The 21521-nt window shown below is 38.5% G+C and overlaps 1 protein-coding gene across 1 annotated transcript in view; it reads left to right on the top strand.

Annotated features, from left to right (window-relative positions):
- Positions 1-21521, top strand: part of LOC121868776 — a gene marked incomplete at its 5' end in the record, with an annotated part of 194826 nt that overhangs the window by 101213 nt on the left and 72092 nt on the right. The window contains 5 exon segments of the mRNA XM_042369670.1: positions 828-1038; positions 5709-5773; positions 16420-16639; positions 17132-17183; positions 20754-21090. Coding sequence (XP_042225604.1) covers positions 828-1038; positions 5709-5773; positions 16420-16639; positions 17132-17183; positions 20754-21090 — 885 coding nt within the window.

The raw sequence follows: 21521 nt of genomic DNA on the forward strand, positions 1-21521 counted from the left end.
AAATATATTTCCTGAAGACTAAAGTTAATTGTATTATGCTTTTGTTTCTAGCTAGGAGTGTAACAATATTAATATACAGTAGAACCTCGATAAATAGGACTAATTGAGACAGACTCCAGTCCAAAAAATGCGAAAGTACCCAAAAAGTGAATATATGGGAGAGAGGTGGCAATAACACTGCTTATCTGAACTGTTTAAGAGGATTGTGTGGCTTAGATCGATGTAAAATGAAAACAAAATCAAAATGTAAAAATTTTCCTGGGCATAGGTGGTGCCTAGGGCTGTATGTAGGTGGAGTTTTATAGTGATATTCTTAAAATTTATCCAGTTACATATGCTCCCCCTCCCCACACCTTCCCAATTCCCCTTGGGTAGACATTTAATAATAAATGTAATAATTTAATAATACATGTAAATTTTTGTCTTAGATCTTAGAAACTTTATCCAACAATATCTAATATCATCACAACCAAAGTCTTGTGCCCAGTATAGACTTAAAATACTTATATTTTACTTAGGTTTATTCTGAACTTTAATCTTATCATGGTGTAATCTGTCATATCAGACATTGTAGGTAATCAAAATGGACAACTTCGCTTTTAAAACTAAAGCTATCTTCATTTCCATTGTCAGATTATGAGGTCTAGAATATTATTACTGATATATGCAAATTTGATCCAGGAAATGTTGATAAAGAATGATTAATTGGTCAAGCTGTAATGTCAACTCTTATGTGCATATTATATCAGGTGATGATACAGATATGAAATTATTTAATTAATTTGCATTATTCCTTCAAAAGAGTAACATTAATTGCATTATTTCAGGTTAGTTGGTGGCATTACCCAGGACCTTCTCTCCTGACCCAAGGAAACATAAACCTAGCTAAGGCAGATGGCTACACTGTCAGTGTTTTGCAGAACTCTTATTTACTGACAATGACTAATGCCAGTCTTACACACTCTGGCTTGTATACCTGTCAGTTGGCTCTTAATGAAATAGAAATATACTGGAAAAACTTCACACTTTATGTTGAAGGTACTGTAATGAATTTAATATTCTTAGTCCCTCTTTATATACAGGTATCCCCCAATCTGCGGTCTCCCCATCTACAAAATTACGGTTTAACGATAGTGATGTATTTAGACCACCTCCCTATTTACAATGTAAATAATCCACCGTGAATGTTAGTGATGTCCTCTCACTGTAAGGTATATAAAAAAAAAAAAAAATTACATCGATACTGCCGATAATAATCATTGAGTTACACGATCGCGGCCATGAGCGATTATCATGGAACTTAGCTTGTTACTGTAGTGCACTGGTTAGCTGCTTGGCGGCACACATGTTTGTTGTTGTCAACATGCGCGCTACAACTTTCCACTCTTTCTTTTCTAATTTTATAGTTTTATATTTTATTTTATTTATTTATAAGTAACAATAGAGCATTGAAATTATATTTCCACAACTTTCATGGCTTCTTATGTAAATAAACACTGCAGCAGCCAGTGTTTGGCCACAAATTGTGAATATTTAATTGCACAATTTAAAAAAAGAGGTACAGTAGTAATAAAGGTATCCACGGATTTAAGAACTGTATAAACACACAATAAAATCACGTTTTTATGAAGTGGCTTAAGACTGAATTCAGTCCATAAAAAAGTATTTTCCATAAAACTAATATTAGTAGGTGTAGCCTTAGAACTACCGTAGTGAAATACAGTACAGAAAAATATGAATAACCTTAGAAAATTTAGCTCCTGTTGGCACGAGCCAACTGTTACTTAGTACATGATGAGAGCACATCAAGGTTCATAGATTACAATGGTGACAACAGGCATTAATAAATCTTCATTGCCTAGTTATTAGAATTGTTCTTGTATATCGTCCTGTTCACCCAGGTACAGATAAGGAGTTCATGGATCAATTCAGCTTGTTTCTTGAGACTTTCCTTAGGAAGGAATGGGCAACGGTTGATGTACTGTGACTTTAATTATTAAGTTGACAACCCATCTCTGAAACCTTTTTCCTCTGAGTTCTTGGAAATTCAAGATCGTAAAAAAATTTTCAATTGTTTGTTGTGTCCAACACATCTTTCTGGACACACACTAAGCCTAGTTTTGTCTCCTCTTGACTGTAATCATGTATTAGATGTTGCAGTTGACCTGATTGATCCAGCAGTTTATGACCATGCTTTGGTTACTTTTGATTTTTATGTCTCGAGACCCCCTTCTTATATTAAAACATTTACTTTCAGTAACTATAGAAACATTGACAAGACCATAATTGATCAGGAAGTTAATGATTCTTTGAACTGGATTGACTCCTCTGTTTTATTCTCTGATGAGATGGTTAAATAACTTAATGATGTCTTTCAGTTCATTTCAGACCGTTATTTTCTAGAAATCACAGAGAGAATTACAGTACGAAATGACTGTCCATGGTGTAACTCCTCTATAAATTCTCCTCGTAGGAATCGTAGAAGTACTGAGCAAGATTGGCGTAGGTGGAGAACAGACTGAACTAGATCAGAGTGTATGACTGTGCGTAGGGCTGTTGTTTGTTCAGTGAGGGCACGCAAAGTTGAATACTACAAAAGTCAAGTAGCCTCTTGTGGCAGTGGTCAGAAAACATTTTTATGCCGTTATGAATGTTTTTTTATGACAAAGATATCAAGAATAAGAAATGACCTTGATGGTGTCTCTTTAATTGTGGAATTTTCAGTTGAATTTCAAACAAGATATGCCAGAAACCTCACTCTTTCATTGTTTTGTCCTGTAGGTGTGAAAAATCATTCTGTGCCATATCAAGGACTCAAAGAAGTCTTTAGTCTTCTTGATCCTGTAAATATATCTAAAGTACCACTCACTTATGAATATGCTGCAGTCTTTATTTGTAGAATTATAAATAAATGCTGTGCAGAGGGCAATTTTGTGTGATCCAAGAAACAGGCTTTATTGTGTACTCATTTTAAGAAACCTGGTCTTGATACTGAAAATATGTCAAATTATCATCCGGCCTCCAGCCTCTCATTCTTATCAAAGATCATAGAGCATGCTATCATTTGCTATGCTGAATCAGTTACTTCCTGTGTTAGAGAGAAATGGATTGATCATCTGATCTAGTAAGCCTATAGGAAGCATCATTCAACTGAAACTGCCTATTGTAAAATTCCTAACAATTTGGTAATAAACACTTGTACAGGAAAGTCCTCCCTCCTGGTCTTGCTGGATCTCTCTGCAGCTTTCAACATGGTGGATCACATCTGAGGCTTCAGGATCTTCCGTTGTTTGGTGGTCCATGAGAGTGCATTCTCACTCCGTGAATCTTATTTGTCAAAGTGATCTCAATCTCAGTGGGTGATGGATGGTTGAACCATTTCAGACCTGGTACCTTAGCAGTTTTGAGTCCCACAGGGATCAGTTTTGGAGTCACTTCTGTTTACAGTCTATACCAGTAGTCTTCCATCTCTGCTGGATGTTCATGGTGTTGCCTACCATATATATGCAGATGATACACAGCTTTATGTGAAAATAATAAATTATTGAGGACAATGAGGTGGTAATGAAATCCTTGATGTCTGATATTAAGATTTGGATGGTTAGGAGAAAACTTAAGCTGAATGATGGCAACACTGAGATTATCGTCACACCTTAGGAAATAGGAGGTGTAGACAGCACAGATGATTTTGGTTCTTTAAATTTGGGGGAAGTACAGCTTAATCCTGTTGATTCTGTTTGTAATCTTGAATTTTACTATGAATTAAAACTGAATTTTAAAGACCATATAAATTCGGTAGTTAAGAGTTGTAACTTTCATAGTCAAAATCTATATGCCGTTAAACAATTTTGGGGTAGACAGTCTTGTGACACGTACATTTACTTATTTTGTCTCGGTGTTGACCATCTTAACACTTTATGGGTCTGCCTACCTAATTATGTACTGAAGAAATTTCAAACAATGTTAAAGAGGGTTGTCAGGCTTAATATTCCCCTTCCACCAAGGACTCCCACTACCCCATTCTTGATCGAATTACATTGGCTTTGAATTAAAGCTAAGATAGAGTTCAAACTGTCTAATGACTTTTAAAACACTAATATTGGTGAGCCTGAGTATTTGACCAACCTACTAATTCCACTGACCACACATTCTGTAATGATTTTGCCTAGTAGTGATGATCCTTTACACCGTGAGGAGCCTACAGCAATATGGGAATGTTCTTTTGCTGCCCGATCCTTTTCCTATACAGCACCCAGATTGTACAATTGGTTGCCTACATCCATGGAGGAGCTGACTTCTGTGGGGGCATTTTAGAAACAACTTAAGACCTTTCTTTATTGAAGGCTTATGACCCTGAACAGGGTATGGTGATGGAGAATTACAGGGTCAGGATTTAGGAAATATTAAAATTTAAGGGTATATGAATGATAGCAGTCAAACCGGCACATTTGTGATTTTCTTATTGTAGTACAGTATTTCTTTTAATTCCCAAATGCTTGATTTTGTAATGTTTGAGGTCTATTGAATTCGCTTTTGAGAAACAAGAGACCAGCTTTTATTATTATTAGTAGTAGTAGTAGTCATAGTAGTAATAGTAGTAGTAGTAGTCATAGTAGTAATAGTAGTAGTAGTAGTCATAGTAGTAATAGTAGTAGTAGTAGTCATAGTAGTAATAGTAGTAGTAGTAGTAGTAGTCGTAATAGTAATAGTAGTAGTAGTAGTAGTCATAATAGTAATAGTAGTAGTCATAGTAGTAATAGTAGAAGTCATAGTAGTAATAGTAGTAGTAGTAGTAGTCATAGTAGTAATAGTAGTAGTAGTAGTAATAGTAGTAGGAGTACATTCTGGAGCCAGTGTATGCCCAGTAATTACCAACAGTGCATAACAGAAATGACTGACAGCAGAATTGGCTAGAGTGCCAATTAGTGGTAAAGAAGATATAGTAAAGGTACTCAAGTGTGATACTGAAATACTGTGATTCAATTAAGATTTAATATAAACTCAGGTTATAAGTGAATTTAGTTTGACTTATTACAGTACTTATTAACTGATACAGTATATAATTCTCTATATCTTTACTTAGGCTTTCTGCTGATGGGTACTGCTAGGTATATGTGAAGTGATGGGTAAACCAGATAAATACAGTATATGAGGATATATTGTGGATGGAAAGTCACAGAACAGCTCACCTATTACAGCTGTAAGATGGAGTGATTGACAGTGAACAAAAGTATATTTTATACTTGACCCAAGCCACCAGGCATACAGTGGGAAATAACTTAGAATGAAAAGTCTAAATTTTACGGTACAGTACTCTTTTCTTGGTGGTAATTACCATTCCTATTCCAACCAATGTAAAAAATAATGGTATATAGTTAAGCAATAAATAGAGAATTATAGTTTTTATTGCTTTTAGCACAAGGATGTCAGTGAATAAGTTCTCTATATTTCTGCATGTCTTTGAAGGTACAGTAACTTGAGCTGTTTCTTAAGAAAGGGACAATGTTAGTGAAATTAAATGTATGTTGTTCATGGATAAGTAGGAATATTACTATAATCTGTATTCATGTACTTACCACTGTTCTTCATACTGTATTTTCTTTAGAAATATTTTAAATTAGTTTCTCGATTAAAGCTTTCTAACTTCAGTCCCATCAAAGATTGTCTTGAGTTAGGTTTTCATTTTACAGTATTTCTAAATTTTCTAGGATTGGTCTGGGTCCATCTTGGTGAAGCTGTCAGTGTTAGATGTTATTCACCATTTGGGGAAGCGGTAAGTTTTGATATTACTGTATCATATTACACACACACATTCGTAATATATATAGTATTTTTTTTTTAATACTTTGTGCCTTGTTTTAGCTCCCAGTAATATATGGATCTTAGTCTACCCTTTTTTTATCAGTCAATTGTCAGTCTTTAGAGAATCCTTATACTGTACATGAAACTCTTATCCCTACAAATGGACTTTCAATTAATTTTTCAAAACTTTGATTTAATGTTTGTCATCCGTGATCCCTAGTGTTCACCCATTTGGATACAAATTTTATTTCCAAGCTGCATTCCCAAAGAGTGTCAATTCTTCATTAAATGTGAAAAGAATAATTGGTATTAATATCTGACAGTAGGGGTAGAATAAAAAAAATTAAAGTAAGTATTTATGATATCTTAAGTCTATGTTATACAAATTAGCAAACACTATACTGTACAGGTGTACTCAAAAACCTATGCCCCGTCAACAGCCGCTTCACATGACTTACTATTACATATAGGGGAAACACCCCGCAAGTCTTGTTGATACCCCAGAGATGATGATCACCAGAGCTTTTTGTTCAAGCTGAATGCAACGTCAGCAAATGCTACCTAGGTATGTTAATTCCTAGCCAATTCGCCAGGCCACCATACAGGCAATAAAAAACATCTAATAATTACTTAATAAGTAATATTAGGAGGACACGTCGCTACCTGGTATTTAATTGGAATTCTCAAAGCCCCTCGTTCACCCCCACACTATGCGCATCACGAACCTCATCGCTTGCCTGGCGATTCAGCTACAATACACACAAAGGGAAGTTCCGCGAATTTGTGTTCTAATTGCTGAAATACTCACCTCCGCAAGGATATTATATACGGTATTTGTACTTAATAGCACAGTGATGAAGTAGAGTGACTTTTATTTTGTTATGTCTCTCATTTATTGTATTTGGAACATTTTCTTATACGACCTTGGGTCAGCATGGCGACCAAAACACATTTTCTTTGTGAGTTGTTTAGATCGTTGTGACTATCCCTTGCCTTTAAGTCACTCAGTGAATGTTGCTGCGCCCTCCCGGGCTCATCTTCACTAAAAGAGAATATGTGAATATATCTATTTATATATACATATATATTGTTTACGATCTCTTAGTCCCAATTATTCACGTGCTAATATGAATACCATGACTATCTCTCTCCCTACTCTATGTTCATTCACACAAACCTTTGGGCTTCCGCCCTTGGGTTTCTATTTGTTCTCAGCAAAAAGGCCAGAGTTGAGTTTGTCTCTTCATAACTTTATTTTTGATGTCCTCAGTAGCGGGTTCAGGCGAACTTTAGCGAGGCTGCTAGACTTAGCGTTCCTTCCGGAATGCTGACCTTCCGGTCTTCCTAGCAATCTAGAGTTATGTTGAAATGGACTTTACACCTTCTATGGGTTATATGAGACCAATTCAGGGTGGAATTCTCAACCCAATAAATATTGCTAGAGTAACAGTGAACGTTGCTGCCAATAGAGCGCTATGTTAGCGTCTCAGCACTGTCATCCCTGCCGGGTGATAGTGCGCACTTAGGAATTTTCCCTTAAAGTGTTTACTTGGGGGATAATGTCTGTGTCCCTGATTGGCAACAAATAAAGATCTTGATGATCCCTCTTAATAAATGTTCTGAATGAAATTATTTTATAAAAGAAATTTAAATAAATAAGTTTCATTGAGCTAAGGGATACTTGATATAATAGTCGGGAGACAGATACGAAATAGTGAGTTATTGCTTATATTTGTCATATGAGTGACTTGTATAACAATAAGAGACCTTAATGCATTAACTTACAAATAATATAACATTTAGGAGTCATATTGATTAATTTGGGAGAAAATGCTTTTCCCTTATTAATTATTATTATTGTTTTGTGTTATAATGATATAATGTGACTCATGGTATCCTCCTAGTTCAGATGAGTGATATGCAACTGGAGGATGAAGGTCAGGAGTCCGGGCCTATGGATAATGGAGGAGACTATGGAACTGTCCCTGAGGAGATACTATTGAGTGATGAGCTACAAGGACTAGAAAGTTCAGCTCAGGCACTACATTCAAGGAATTGTCTGTCAGTAGAGAATTTGAATTCAGTAGTAGTAGTTTCACCCAAGACCCAAGGGGGCCATACTACATGTAATTATAAAAAAATGTAAAGCGACTTGGATTACTAAGATAGATCCTCATGTGCCTTGCATAATTCATGGCAGCTGTGTCTCAAATAACCTATTTTCACCAATGGATTGTGCAGTTTGTTATAATCAAATTTTTCAATTTCATCAAGCTACAGGTGATAAGAAAGATTTATTGCAATTACAAATTAAAAATAGGTGGAATAAGGTCTTGAAGAGTAAGGTTTTGAAAGTACAACAATGGAAAGATCCCAAGTTGGCAGAAAGTTTAGGTTTATTGGTATTAGGTAAAAGACTTAGTCCCCACTTAGAGAAGACTGCTTTTGCTAAGAAAAATAAGTTATTGGACCCTCCAGACAGTGGGGCAGTAGGAAGTGTACAAAAACCTCTATCTACTCAATCTGATTTCAGTGGATTCCAGGATCAGGACGATGAGCCTGGTTCTAATCATAGTATCCAGTCTCTTGAGCAGGAAGAACCTGTTGAGACTGACTTCATCCTATCCTTCCACCTGGGACAAAAGTGTTGGTTACTGCGAGTGGAAACAGGCTGCTGTCGAGTGACACGCAGTTGCTGGATAATATTGAGTGTAAGGTTGATTCTAACAGGCCATGGATAACATTGGTAAGAGCTAAGTCTTCTTTGTTCACTAATCCATCTGAATCTGTGGATTCCTTATTCAAGATATTTTATGAAAATGTCTCTAAGCTTCCTGATATCTCAGCAACTACAAAGAGAGAGGAAGGACAAGCAACTTTGGGTCATCATTCTTTGTTTTTGGAGGGTGATACTACACTTTCTTGGCCTGATATATGCCCAAAGATGACTGAAATAGACGAAGTCTGGGCTGATTTATTGACAGACTTAACATTCATTCCCACAGACAGGAATGCTCACAAGTTTAGTTTTTTGAAGTTCCAATTTAATGACGAAAAGAGTTCCTTATATGATCTTTCCCAATATTTGTCAGCTTCAAAAAAAATGTTGGTTTAAGTTATGAAAAAAAATTGAAACCAGTTACCATGCACTGCTGGTTGAAGAATTTAAAATTAGGAAATTGGCAGCAGATGTTTGGTCTGCAATTATGATGTGTCAGTTATTAACTAAGTTTGTGCTGGACTATGAAGAAAATTCAGAAGTGGACAAATGTTTTGCTGCTGCTCTACAATGAATCCCATATTCCCTGTACAACTCATTTTTAGATCATTTGTTGAAAGCCCTAAGACTGAAAGTCCAGCTAAGGAAACAAGCAACAAATAATGCTTCAAGTGGCAGCGCTTATTTGTTGATACGTTCTTCTCCTCTTTCTCCTGCTTTGCTTGGTGAGCAATAATTGATTAATTATAGATCATCTTTGAGAATACTATTAATATTAATGTCCCCAGGAGTCCTCAGACCTTTCGGAAACCTAGGAGAGGAAGGTTTTACAGGGGAACAGGACCAGCTGCCCGGGTCAGTTATCAACCTAGGGAAAATTTTAGAGGAGGAAATAATCAAAGAAGTAATAGAGGTGACCGTTTGTTCAGAAACAGAAGGAGACCGTATTCCACCACCTCAGCAACTTCCCCCTTCCAATGAAGCCAGACAGCTGGGTCGTCTAGGGGGTTGGGAGAACAGATCGACTTCTTCCATATGGGCTTACAAGACAATCAAAGGGGGTCTCACTTGGACTTGGTTGAGGCGCCCTCCCCTAGCATTCCCAAAGACGGGTCAAACCATCCCCATTACTTACAAAATTTGTAAGTCAACTACTAAACAGAGGTGTCATAGAACCGTTGCAGTCAGAGAAATGTTTCATGTCTCGCCTATTCCCAGTCCCCAAGAAAGGCAACGACAAATTAAGGTGGATTTTGGATCTTTCAATCCTAAACAAATTTATTCCCAAAAGAAGTTTCAAGATGCTCACTTACGACAATCTGAGGCATCTAATTCGGCCCAATGCTTGTATCTCAAAAGTGGATCTCGAAGATTCCTATTATCACGTTCCTGTTGCTCCCAGGTACAGAAAATTTCTGGTGTTCAAAGTAGGGGAAATACGTTATCAATTCACAGTGATGCCATTCTGTCTGACAATTGCACCAAAAATCTTTACGAAACTGGCAAATATTCCCAGAAAGATCCTTGCAAAGGGGGGCATAAGAAACTTTCCTTATCTAGACGATTGGCTAATAATGGGAAACTCTTTCGAAAATTGTCAAAGGGCGACCCAACTTACACTACTGTAGTACTATTTCAAAACCTTGGTTTAAAGATAAACCAGGTAAAATCAAATTTAATACCATATCAAAAGTTGGATTGGTTAGGCCTCCACTGGGATACAAATCAACAGTCAGTCAGTTTACCAGGAACAAAAGTAACAGATTTGATAAACAAATTAGAAGCCTTTTGTGCAAAGCACAAGGTTTCTTGGCACGATTGGGAAAAACTTCTGGGTCTGTTGAATTTTGCCACAACAGTGGTTCCATTGGGAAGTTAAGGAAAAAGCAACTATCTCATCTGGGCTCAAAGTTGCTTCGCAGAAACAGCAAAGTTGCTTCTTCTCTCCCTATTCAGATAAAGAATCATCTGTTATGGTGGACAAACTGGGACAATCTAATCGGTCCCTCTCCTTGGGTTCCACCTCAAACAGGTTTGGACGTTTGTACGGATGCGTCCAAAATAGGATGGGGATACCATTCTTCAATAGGGGAATTCAATCAAGGAAAGTGGAGCAACTTCCTTTGGGACAAACACATAAATATAAAAGAATTAGCAGCGGTCCTCTTCTTTTTGTCGGCAAACCCAAATTTACAAAATATGACGATCCTGTTTGCCATGGACACCAAAACGGCAGTCTTTTGTCTCAATCATCAAGGGTCAACACGGTCTTGGCCCCTTCTACAACTATCAGAAAAAATTTTCAGTATTTGTGCAACACAAACACTTTACCTCAAAGCAACTTATATACCGGGAGTGCAAAACAATTGGGTAGATGCGCTGTCCCGTCTCCGGCCAGTATCGACAGAAACAGAATGGTCCCTAAAGGTATCGGAGTTCAAGAGTCTAATGAAGAAGTTTGGAATTCCACAGATAGATCTGTTTGCCTCCCTAACAAATCACAAGATTCCAATTTATGCATCTCTGGAAAGGTCAAATCTTTTAGGAAATGCCCTCCTCTTAGATTGGAACCTTTGGAATTCAATCTATCTATTCCCACCTGTGAAAATATTTCCCAAAGTGGTTCACAAACTCAGATCCTTCCGAGGCAAAGTCCTCTTAATTGCACCATATTGGATCCTACAACCTTGGTGCCTGGATCTGCTGGACTGGTGCCCAAATCCTCTACAATTGCAACAAGGATGTCTAGACTAGGGACTACATTCTCAGTTCGAGATATCCTTGGCACTTCACGCTTGGAGTCTCTCAAAAAAAGTTTAAATAGGTTGTTGGGTAATTCCACTATAGCTAACCAAGTATTAGCAGGTCATAAACCCCAAACTTCTATTCAATATGAGAAAGCTTGGAATCTTTTTCAACAATTTATCAAGTTAACAACTCCAGATTCATTATCGGAGACAGTTGTTTTAGAATTTTTAGAATTTCTGTTCAGAGTTAAAGGCCTTCAAGGTTCTTATAAATCAGCGTTGGTTGACCCTCTGGCTTGGGGTTTTAATATTACTTTGAACCCAAGGATTTATCAAATGCTAAGATCGTCCTTTTTCATTCAGAGACCTCCTCGACCCAAGAGAATCCCGCCTTGATCTCTGGAAAAAGTTACTAATCTTCTAATGGGGCCTAATTACAATATAAATCTGAACAGGGATAAATTACTCCAGAAGGCAGCTTTCCTTATAGCAACAGCAACGGGTATGAGAATCAGTGAACTGATTTCAATTTCCAATAATTCATCATTATTGGTATTTTCTGACGAGCATGTTATCCTTTTTCCTACGGAGATCCTAAGAAAAAATGAAAGGGAAGATTTCCAAGCTCAACCTATTAGGATAAAACGTCTAATGGATGAAACTAGGGTTCCTCACATATTGTGTCCAGTTAGAAATCTTCAGGAATGGTAAACCAGATTCCCTAATTGAGGCTCTTATGTTTTCTCATCAAGGGATGGTAAGAAATTATCTCCTAGTCAGTTGACAAAATCCTTATCTCAATTAGTAATTCAAGCAGACCCTGGCAAGAAATTTTTTGGCACATGACACTAGGAAATATGCAGGGTCTGTCTCCTTTTTGCGGCATATGAGTCTCAGTCAGATCAAGGAAATGGGCTTTTGGAGATCTTCAAAAACTTTCAAAGACAGCTATCTTCATCTATCTCTGAGAGATGCTTCAAATGTGGTGGTGCTGGGTTCCCCTCCCCCATCTAGTCACTCTCCACTACCAGGACCTTCTTCCTCATTAGAATAAAGTGAGTATCCTTTTTGAGTAAATTAACATTTTACCTTCCGGTAAATGTTCCTAATTTTGGAAATGTTCAAAACGGTTTATAATATAACCGGGACCTCAGTCAATTGAGCCTTGTATGCAAAGTCACCTCCCTCTCTACCTCCTGCTCGGGTATTCTTGTTGACGTCGCATTCAGAGCTTGAACAAAAAGCCGTTTAAAAAAAAAACAGTTTTTGTGATATAGCTCGAATGCGACGTCCATAACCCACCCAATTCCACCCCTCGAGAGTTGACTTTTAATTACTGCTCTCTCTGAGGCAAGAGATGAGGTTCATGATGCGCATAGTGGGGGTGAACGAGGGAGTTTGAGAATTGCAATTAAATGCCAGGTAGCGACGTGTCCTCCTAATGTTACTTATTAAGTAATTATTAGATGTTTTAATTGCCTGTATGTTGGCCGGGTGAATTGGCAAGGAATTAACATGCCTAGGTAGCATTTGCTGACGTCGCATTCGAGCTATATCACAAAAACTGGTGTTTAGAAAAAAAAATTTTTTTAATTTGGCAGGCAGTAGGGTGGTGTAAATTCTTGCCACCAGAGGGCTCTGTGTGCTGCCCTGATTCATTCCCACGATCTTTGCTCTTGTTTACACTAACTATGTGTTTCTGACTTTGTGATTTGTCATTATTTCTGACTTAGGATAAAAGAAAAAGAAAAGTAACAGAGACGTGACTGTACGCCCAAGCGGCTAACGAGCCGATCAGTGGTGAAGAGGATAAAAGTAAAAGTTAGTGTGTTACTCAATCATGCCTAAACCCCCCAGTGATAATTCCTCTTGTGCTGGGCAGCTTGAAATGATGTGGTAAGGCATAATAAGGCACAATAAGAGTGGTGATGGGATAGACCAGCATAGAGTAGTAGAGACTTGAACTTGCCACCCTAGACCATCTCTGTCATCCTCAACACAGGTAAATAACACTCTCAATTTATGCTTTACATTGCTTATTTAAGGCTTATTATGCTTTCTTTATATGTCTGCTTTATTTTCTTGCTTAACAGTTTGCATGACAGATATATATTAATGGTAGATGGGAGTTTTTGGAGGGAGGCCAGTCCCTAGTGCCCTGAAATTGGTATGTTCTTATGGGATTAATTGCTTTGATAACCATTGATTCACTATCCAACGACTTCTCCCGGTCCCTATATGCATCGGTTATCGAGGTACACCTGTACAAGTATCTCCCGTTTTATGATGGGGTTGCATTCTTGAAAAACCTAACGTTATATGAAGCTATCGCTAACCAGGGATAACACTGAAACACAGATTCAAACGGCAGGACAGTAAACATTGAGTACAGTTCAGTAGGCCCTTGCTATTCATAAAGGTTAGGTTTCACAGACCCCTGCTAATAGTCAAAATCCGAAAATAGCATTAGCAGCCATTGTATTATATGTTTGAGTTACTTGAATCTTCCATAAACACACCCATATACTATATAGGAGGCGAGCGCCGTGTAAACACTGACATTTCTAACCACACCCTGCAAAATACAGTGTACTTAGCAAATGCTGCAGCTTCTGAGAATGGGGAGGGGGGGGAGCGGGGTTACTACTAAGAGCAGAGACGTTACCGAAAACAAATTCTGGCTTGAATGTCATGTACACTAATACTGACACGTTTCTCGATAAGAGAGAGGAGTTTGAAACACAACTAAGAGTACACCAACCAGATATCGTAGGAGTTGTAGAACTGTTGTACAAGAACAGGAGAATCGACCCAGAGGAATGTGAGTTCAGTATTGCTGGATATGACTCATTTACGAACCTTTCTCAAAAAACTTGCAAGAGGGGTGTGGTTATCTATGCTAGGCAAGACCTTAGAGCCAGCCAGGCGAGGGTACAGGAAGAGGATGTATTTGAAGAGTCCAGGTGGTGTAAAATTAAATTAAAGAGAGGGGACTTACTTATCGTCGGGTGTATCTACAGATCCCCAAACTGTGGCCCACTAAATCAAAGGAACTTAAGAACCTTAATAAACAATGCTGCAATGCTCAACCCTAGCCACCTCCTTATCATGGGGGACTTTAACTATGGCGACATTGACTGGAGAAACGAGTCCACCCCAAATGACTTGTACAACCCTGCTACTCTTTTTGTAGAAACTCTGAGAGATAATTTTCTGTTCCTACATGTGAGAGACCCGACACATTACAGAGGGGAGCAAACACCCGAGCCACTTGACCTCATTATAACAAACGAGGAGGGCATGGTGGCCAAACTGGAACACCTTGCCCCAGTTGGCACCAGTCACCATATAGTGTTGTCATTCAGATTTAACTGTTACCTAGTTCAGGATAAGGCCAGGTGCAAATATTACAAGGGAAATTACAATGGGATGAGGGAAGAGATGAGTGGTATCAACTGGCCTGACTCATTAAGGTACAAGAGCACAGACACTACGCTGAATATCATAACTAATAAAGTGACCCATTTGATCAATAAATATATACCCAAGACCAAACCAGCCCTGACATGGTGCATCCTAGAGTGCTAAGGGAGTTGTGCCTGGATGAACAAATGGTCCCCAGCATAATATGTAAAGTACTTGAGAGTATTATCAGAGATGCCGCAATGGAACATCTAATACGAAACAATCTTGTAAAGGATTGCCAACACGGTTTTATGCCAGGGCGCTCATGCTTAACACACTTGCTCAAGGTATTGGATATCGGGACCCATATTCTGGAACGGGGTGGTAATATCGACAATATTTACCTAGATTTTGCCAAGGCTTTCGACAGTGTACCCCATGAAAGGCTGAAATCAAACTGGAAGGGTACGGAATTCGGGGAAATGTCCTAGCATGGATAGAAGACTTTCTACATGACCGCAAGCAGTGTGTGGTGATTAATGGCACGAAATCGTCATCCGTACCAGTCACAAGTGGGGTACCACAGGGCAGTGTATTGGGCCCGCTGTTATTTGTTTGTTTCATAAATGACATGCCTGACGTTGTACACTCCTCCATACAAATGTTTGCCGATGACACTAAGTTATTTCGGGAAATTAAGAACCAAGCTGACTGTGAAGAGCTGCAGAAGGACCTGTGTGGGCTCTAGGAATGGTCGAAGGAATGGCTGCTGAGATTCAATGTCACGAAGTGTAAGAGAATGCACCTGGGGCGTACCAATGGTAAGGAGGCGTATCATATGTCCCAACGGGATGAAGAAACTGCACTAGTTGAGACTGTATGCGAAAAGGACCTAGGTGTGTATGTTGACAATGAGCTGAAGTTTTTGGGTCGTTGCGAGAAGAAGGTAAATCAGGCAAATAAATTATTGGGTCTTATAAGAAGGTTGTTCAGATATCTAGACAGTCCGTCCCTCGTAACGATCTTCAGGAGTGAAGTGCTTCCCCTACTGGAGTACTGTCACCCCATCTGGTCCCCGAGATATGTTAGGGACTGTCAGTTAGTTGAAAATGTTCAAAGGAGGGCCATCAGACTGGTGCCGGCACCTCATCTACTCTGAGAGATTGGAGAGCCTGAACTTGCCTAGCTTATACTACAGACGGGCAAGGGGAGACCTAGTTGAGGTGTATAAGCATCTCAGAGGGCACTACTCAGTTGAGTGTCCTTAGTTGGAGCTGGCGGACGTTCACCCCACAAGGGGTCACAGCTCAAAATTGAAGAACCCGCAAGTCCAGAAAACTGTGAGGGCAAACTTTTTCGGAGTGAGGGTTGTAAACTCTTCGAACAATCTACCAGAGAGTGTTGTGACGGCACCGAGTGTGAGCTCTTTCAAGACATGACTTGACCAACACTGGAGTGGGTTCAGGTACATTCAGGAGCCATTGCATGCCCAGTATTTGCCAACAGTGCGTGACAGAGACGTGACCGATCTCCCGGGCGGCTAATAAGCCGATCAGTGGCGAAGAGGATAAAAGTAAAAGTATACCCAGGTTTTAGTGTTTTCATGGGAATTAAATTTCAAGATAACGACAATCAGCGTATATCTACTTTTCTGAATGATTTTGTCAAAGAAGGTCACTGAAATTTCATATGTTATTTTAGTTTTGTTGACTATAATAATGGTTAAATGTGAATTTTCATTTACAGGTCAAGTTTGTACATAATGATGAAGATATACTGTATACATATGTGAGTGACACAGAGAAATATGAATGGGAAAGATCAGAGGAACTTCACAGAAAAGGGGCCATTTTCACGCTTACTGTCACTTATATAACTGAAGATGATCTTGGCGTATACACCTGCATAAGTACTAAAGATTCTTATCATATCCTCCAAGAAACTCTATTGAAAATTTTACTTCAAGGTATTGGTATTGCTTATACAGGGGGTCCCCGGGTTATGAACAGGTTCCCATTCCTGAGAATGTTCTTAAGTCGAAAATGTCCGTAATTCGAAACACATGCTATATGCATACAGTACTTACAGAACAATGTTTAAAATCCCACTATATCAGATCCTAAGTCCTTATATACATCTAAAATCACTTAACCTAAGACAAAGGAAGAAATGGAATGACAAAATACAGCAAATGAAAGTAAAAAATAAGTTCTCAGCTAAATAAAATACTGTAAATTTAAAGTTTAACCTTGTTTGTATTGGCGGGTGTTCATAAGTCGGGGACCCCCTGTTTGTTTTTGTTGAGCACATTATTTTAGAAATAGAAAATATGTAGTTTTTTATGCGCAGTTACCCACTGTATGGAAGCTGTCATTACATTTTTTGTAAAATTTTATTGTATAGAAGTCTTGTTTTAAGGGGTATTTAATTACTCTAATATTTTTTTTTTTTTCAACAGGTGAATCAACAACAGACTATCCTATTCTAATTCAGGATAATACAACAGTGAGGTAGGTGTCTCTCAGGTAGCAGTTGATGCTTTTGATTTTGCCATTATTTAACCCTTAAGCCCCACTGGGACCCCCCCCCCCATGCAGGCATATTTTATTTATTTATTTTTATTTATTTTATTTTTTATTCACAGTCGAAAACTGGTATTTCAGGTGTAAAATTCGCTCAGTCACTCCAAGCATACTGTTGTAGCCGAGTGGCTGGCATGCACAATTGCACATGTTCCATTACATCCCCGGCCACCACGACCTCGCTAAAGGGGTGGCTGGTGGAGTCTGTTTTCTTCCTATCACTGTCTTCGTCACCTGATACAATATCAGTGCCACTCAAATCAAGCATCTCTTGATTAGTTGCCAAATGAAAATATATCCTATACAGACATTCAAACTATGTCGCAAAAGTTAAGGACATAGAGGGATGTCACCCGGGGTCGCTATAGTGGATGGAGAGGAACGTCACCTGAGCTTTAGCGGTTAAAGACTGCACATGTGTTCCACCCTTGTATCCATGTACCGTTTAGATATTTTGATGAGACTTCACATGAGTGTACAGGTATATCATTAAGCAGATACAGTACTGTATAGAACACCCTTGTCTGGAACTTAATCTGATACTGATAGATATATTGATGGAACTATGTACAGTAGTCTTGGGTTATTTTGTAAGATAGGCACAGAGAAAATTTGTAATATACAGGGAGAGAAAATTTTTAATATACAGGGAGATCTCGTCATGCGAGCATTCTTTATACGAGAAGTCAATGATACCAGGATAAGGAATTTGCACCTTATATTTGCTATACGAGCGATATTGTTGGATGATACCTCAGTGACCACTGAGGTTAGTTATACTACAGACTTTTTCCTGTGAAAAATCCATAATTTTGAGCAACAAATTACTGTATTCACTTTGTACTCAAATGTACTACACTAAAGGACTAAAATTGTTATCTCTTGTGCAAACTATGTGATATATATACTCAAATTAATTGATATCTTACAAGGATTCCAGCAATGTAAGTTATATTCTGCTAAGTTTAGTCTGTGACATTTTATAAGATAAAAACTTTAAGCCTTAAACTACCTTCACCCTGGCTGGCAGGATGGGGGAGAGGGGAGGTGTTGACCACCGTAGGGTCAAGACCTATACAGGCGCTGCTCCTGCTAGTCAGCTGCCCCCCTTGGCCAATGTCGGCCCTTTCCCCAAGCCCCTCTCCCTGACCCATCCTCACCACCGGGATATCTACATAATCAAAAGTGACAATTTCGTTTCGGAAAGAATTGGGATCAGTGATGAACAGTGTTTAAGCCAGTGAATTCAACACTAGACACTACCAGTGAAAGCTGCGACCCACCAGTGAGATAAGCACCCCTGGGAACTAACCACCATCTTCTGACAAGGAGGTGCTAATCCGTCCACCCTGGGAACAACAGAGAGCCGGCTGGCTATGCACCTGACTATGAGATAACACAACATCACCGAGCAGTGAGGTACGGTACTATGACACCACCCCACACCACACGGTGTCCCCATGACTACGTGAGGTCCTTCATATCAACACCCGAAGATGAGTTACTACACCATGTGAACGCCACACCACCCGATGTCTCCATGACCACGTGAGGTCCTTCATATCAACACCCAAGGACGAGTTACTACATCACGTGAACACCTCAACCCCTGGTGTCTCCATGACCAGTCCAGGCCCGGGCCATCAACTGTAAACTATAATAATTTGTATGTTCAATTCATGTTCCTTCTTCTTTCAGTAATGAAAGATTTTGTTGAACGACCCACCCACCACCCCATGTCTTTGTATATTACAAGTCATTTTTGTTCCAATGTATATTTTCAGCCTTCAGGCTGCCGACTTTCTCAATAAACCGTTAGTTATTATTATTATTATTATTTTAAGTGCGTAGTTATCAGTCAAATTCAGTAGAGGGAGTTTAAGTTTTTAGCTTATAAAATGTCAATGAATTGACTTGGGAGAATATAACTTATATTGCTGGAATTCTTGTAAGATATTGATTAATTTGAGTACAAACATGCTATAGTTTGCACTAGACATAAAATTTTTAGTACTTATTACATATGAGTACAGGTTTGCCCTTAGGACAATTATTTCTTTTACTTTTTTTCACTATATATTTAGGTTGGTGTGTGCATATAAGTGAGTAAAAATAAATGAAGAAAGTTACATACTGTAAATCTACCTGAAAATACGAGTTGAAAAACAACCATAACACCTCACAGCTTGACCTAATAGCCTGGTGGTTGCTGTGACCTGTCTAACATGACTATAGTGCTGCTCAGTTTGCCCAGCCGAGTAGGCGGAACAAACAATGACGTGGTCTGTGACGTCTCTCATGACGTAGATGTGCAGAGACATGTTTGTGAGCCACTCAGCCAGGCCACGCACCCCTTCCCTACATCCCTACCGTCCTCCCCCCCAGCCACCCTCTCCCTTCTCACAGTGTTTGAATCTGCTATCCCAGTTTGTTCACTCGTACTGAATCACATTTATTTACTGTCATCGCTATACTCGGTGCTTGGGAACGTATCCCTATTTAACCCATGTGTTATTCCTTCCGTTATATGAGTTTTCACTATACGAGCAGACTCCAAGGAATATATCTACTCGTATCATCGAGATTTTACTGTAGTCCAATTACAGGTATGCTATAAAAAGACATGCAATTCAACTCAATAAGGGGTTAGGAACCAAAGACCCCCAAAATCACCAAATACTGTAGAAAGTAGAATGAAAGATGTTCTTTATGTTAACCCTCTCACACGCACGAGAAGTTTTTAAGTTAGTGTGACTACAACAAAAGTTATATGGGACCTCTCATCATCGCTCACGTGTGGTCTGGACATCTTCGTTCAACAGCCAATTTATCCCACAAGATTTTTTTTTTTACTGCATGATTTATACATCACTTGCTTCATTAATTGTTTTGGCTTTAATATAAGCAGAAAAAATAAGACTACAGTATATTATTTTCACTCCAAATAAAGAAAAAAAAATGTATTCCCAACATCATTTCTCGGATATTTTCTCACAAACCTACCAAGGTACAGTACTGTATTATCATAGTTATAGAAATGGTGGCTTTGGAGGTTTTATATGACTAATAGTGGGGAGGGTAGAGGAGGAGAAAAAGGGACAAACTCGACCTACCAGCACGGCTGACGGGAGGAGACTGATGGACAGTGGAACTCAACCCAAGATTGGGTATTTTCAGGATGCTTCCCTCCCGAGATCATGCAGTTATCTTTCTTTTTTTTTTGGTGGGGAAGGGGGGGGGGTCAGGGAGCAATTATTTTTAAGTTTAATGACACGATTCTTGTCACCGATGCAAATACTGTTGCTACCCAATAATTTGATGCGATTCCATCATTATGATGTATTGCATGTAAACAAACAATGGCCACATAAATCTTTGTGAGAGTAGGTGTTTGTATGGAGAGTACTGTATTACATTATTTGATTTACATAAATTGTTATTTATATTTCTTCATGTGTGGATCATGAATTTTACTCGAGCAATTTATATTTTCTCTAGACCATCAGAAAATTTTGAATATGAGGAAGAAACTCCGAAGGAAGTGAAAGTGGAATATTATTACGAATCCTTCACAGAGCCAACAAACTCAACACCAGCAATCATAGTGCCACCAACTATGGCACCTGCAACCACAGAGTCAACAACCACAGAGTCAACAACAACCACAGAGTCAACAACAACCACAGAGTCAACAACAACCACAGAGTCAACAACAATCACAGAGTCAACAACAACCACAGAGTCAACAACAACCACAGAGTCAACAACAACCACAGTCCCACCTGTTATTTATAAAAAAGAAATTCTTAGCTGTAACGGATACACTCTTGATGATGTAAGTAAGAGCAGTGAACAACATACAAATCATTGTTTTATCATCATTGTCATATTCCAGTCACTTTCCCATACTTGTATGGTGTGTGGGTATCATTATATTAACTCATGAATTTAGTTATGGTAATCCTTCAACATACTAGTCAAAGAATTCACTGTACAGATACCCTGTATAAGAAAACTGCACTGAAACCTCTTAAATTTGGCATTCAAAAACTAGCTATATTTATTAAAAATACATTTAAGATTAACCTTTGTAAAATATGACCATTCCACTTCAAAAAATCAGGACTTATAATTCTTAGAATGTCCACTGTAAATAAATAACAAATAGACTTTCTGTATTTCAGAAGCTTTATTTCATATTGTTACATATTACAGTACAGTGACCCCTCGGTTAACGAACTCAATCCGTTCCAGAAGGTCATTCGT

Source organism: Homarus americanus, unplaced genomic scaffold (genome assembly GCF_018991925.1).
Source record: "Homarus americanus isolate GMGI-L3 unplaced genomic scaffold, GMGI_Hamer_2.0 scaffold30535, whole genome shotgun sequence".
NCBI lineage: Eukaryota > Metazoa > Arthropoda > Malacostraca > Decapoda > Nephropidae > Homarus > Homarus americanus.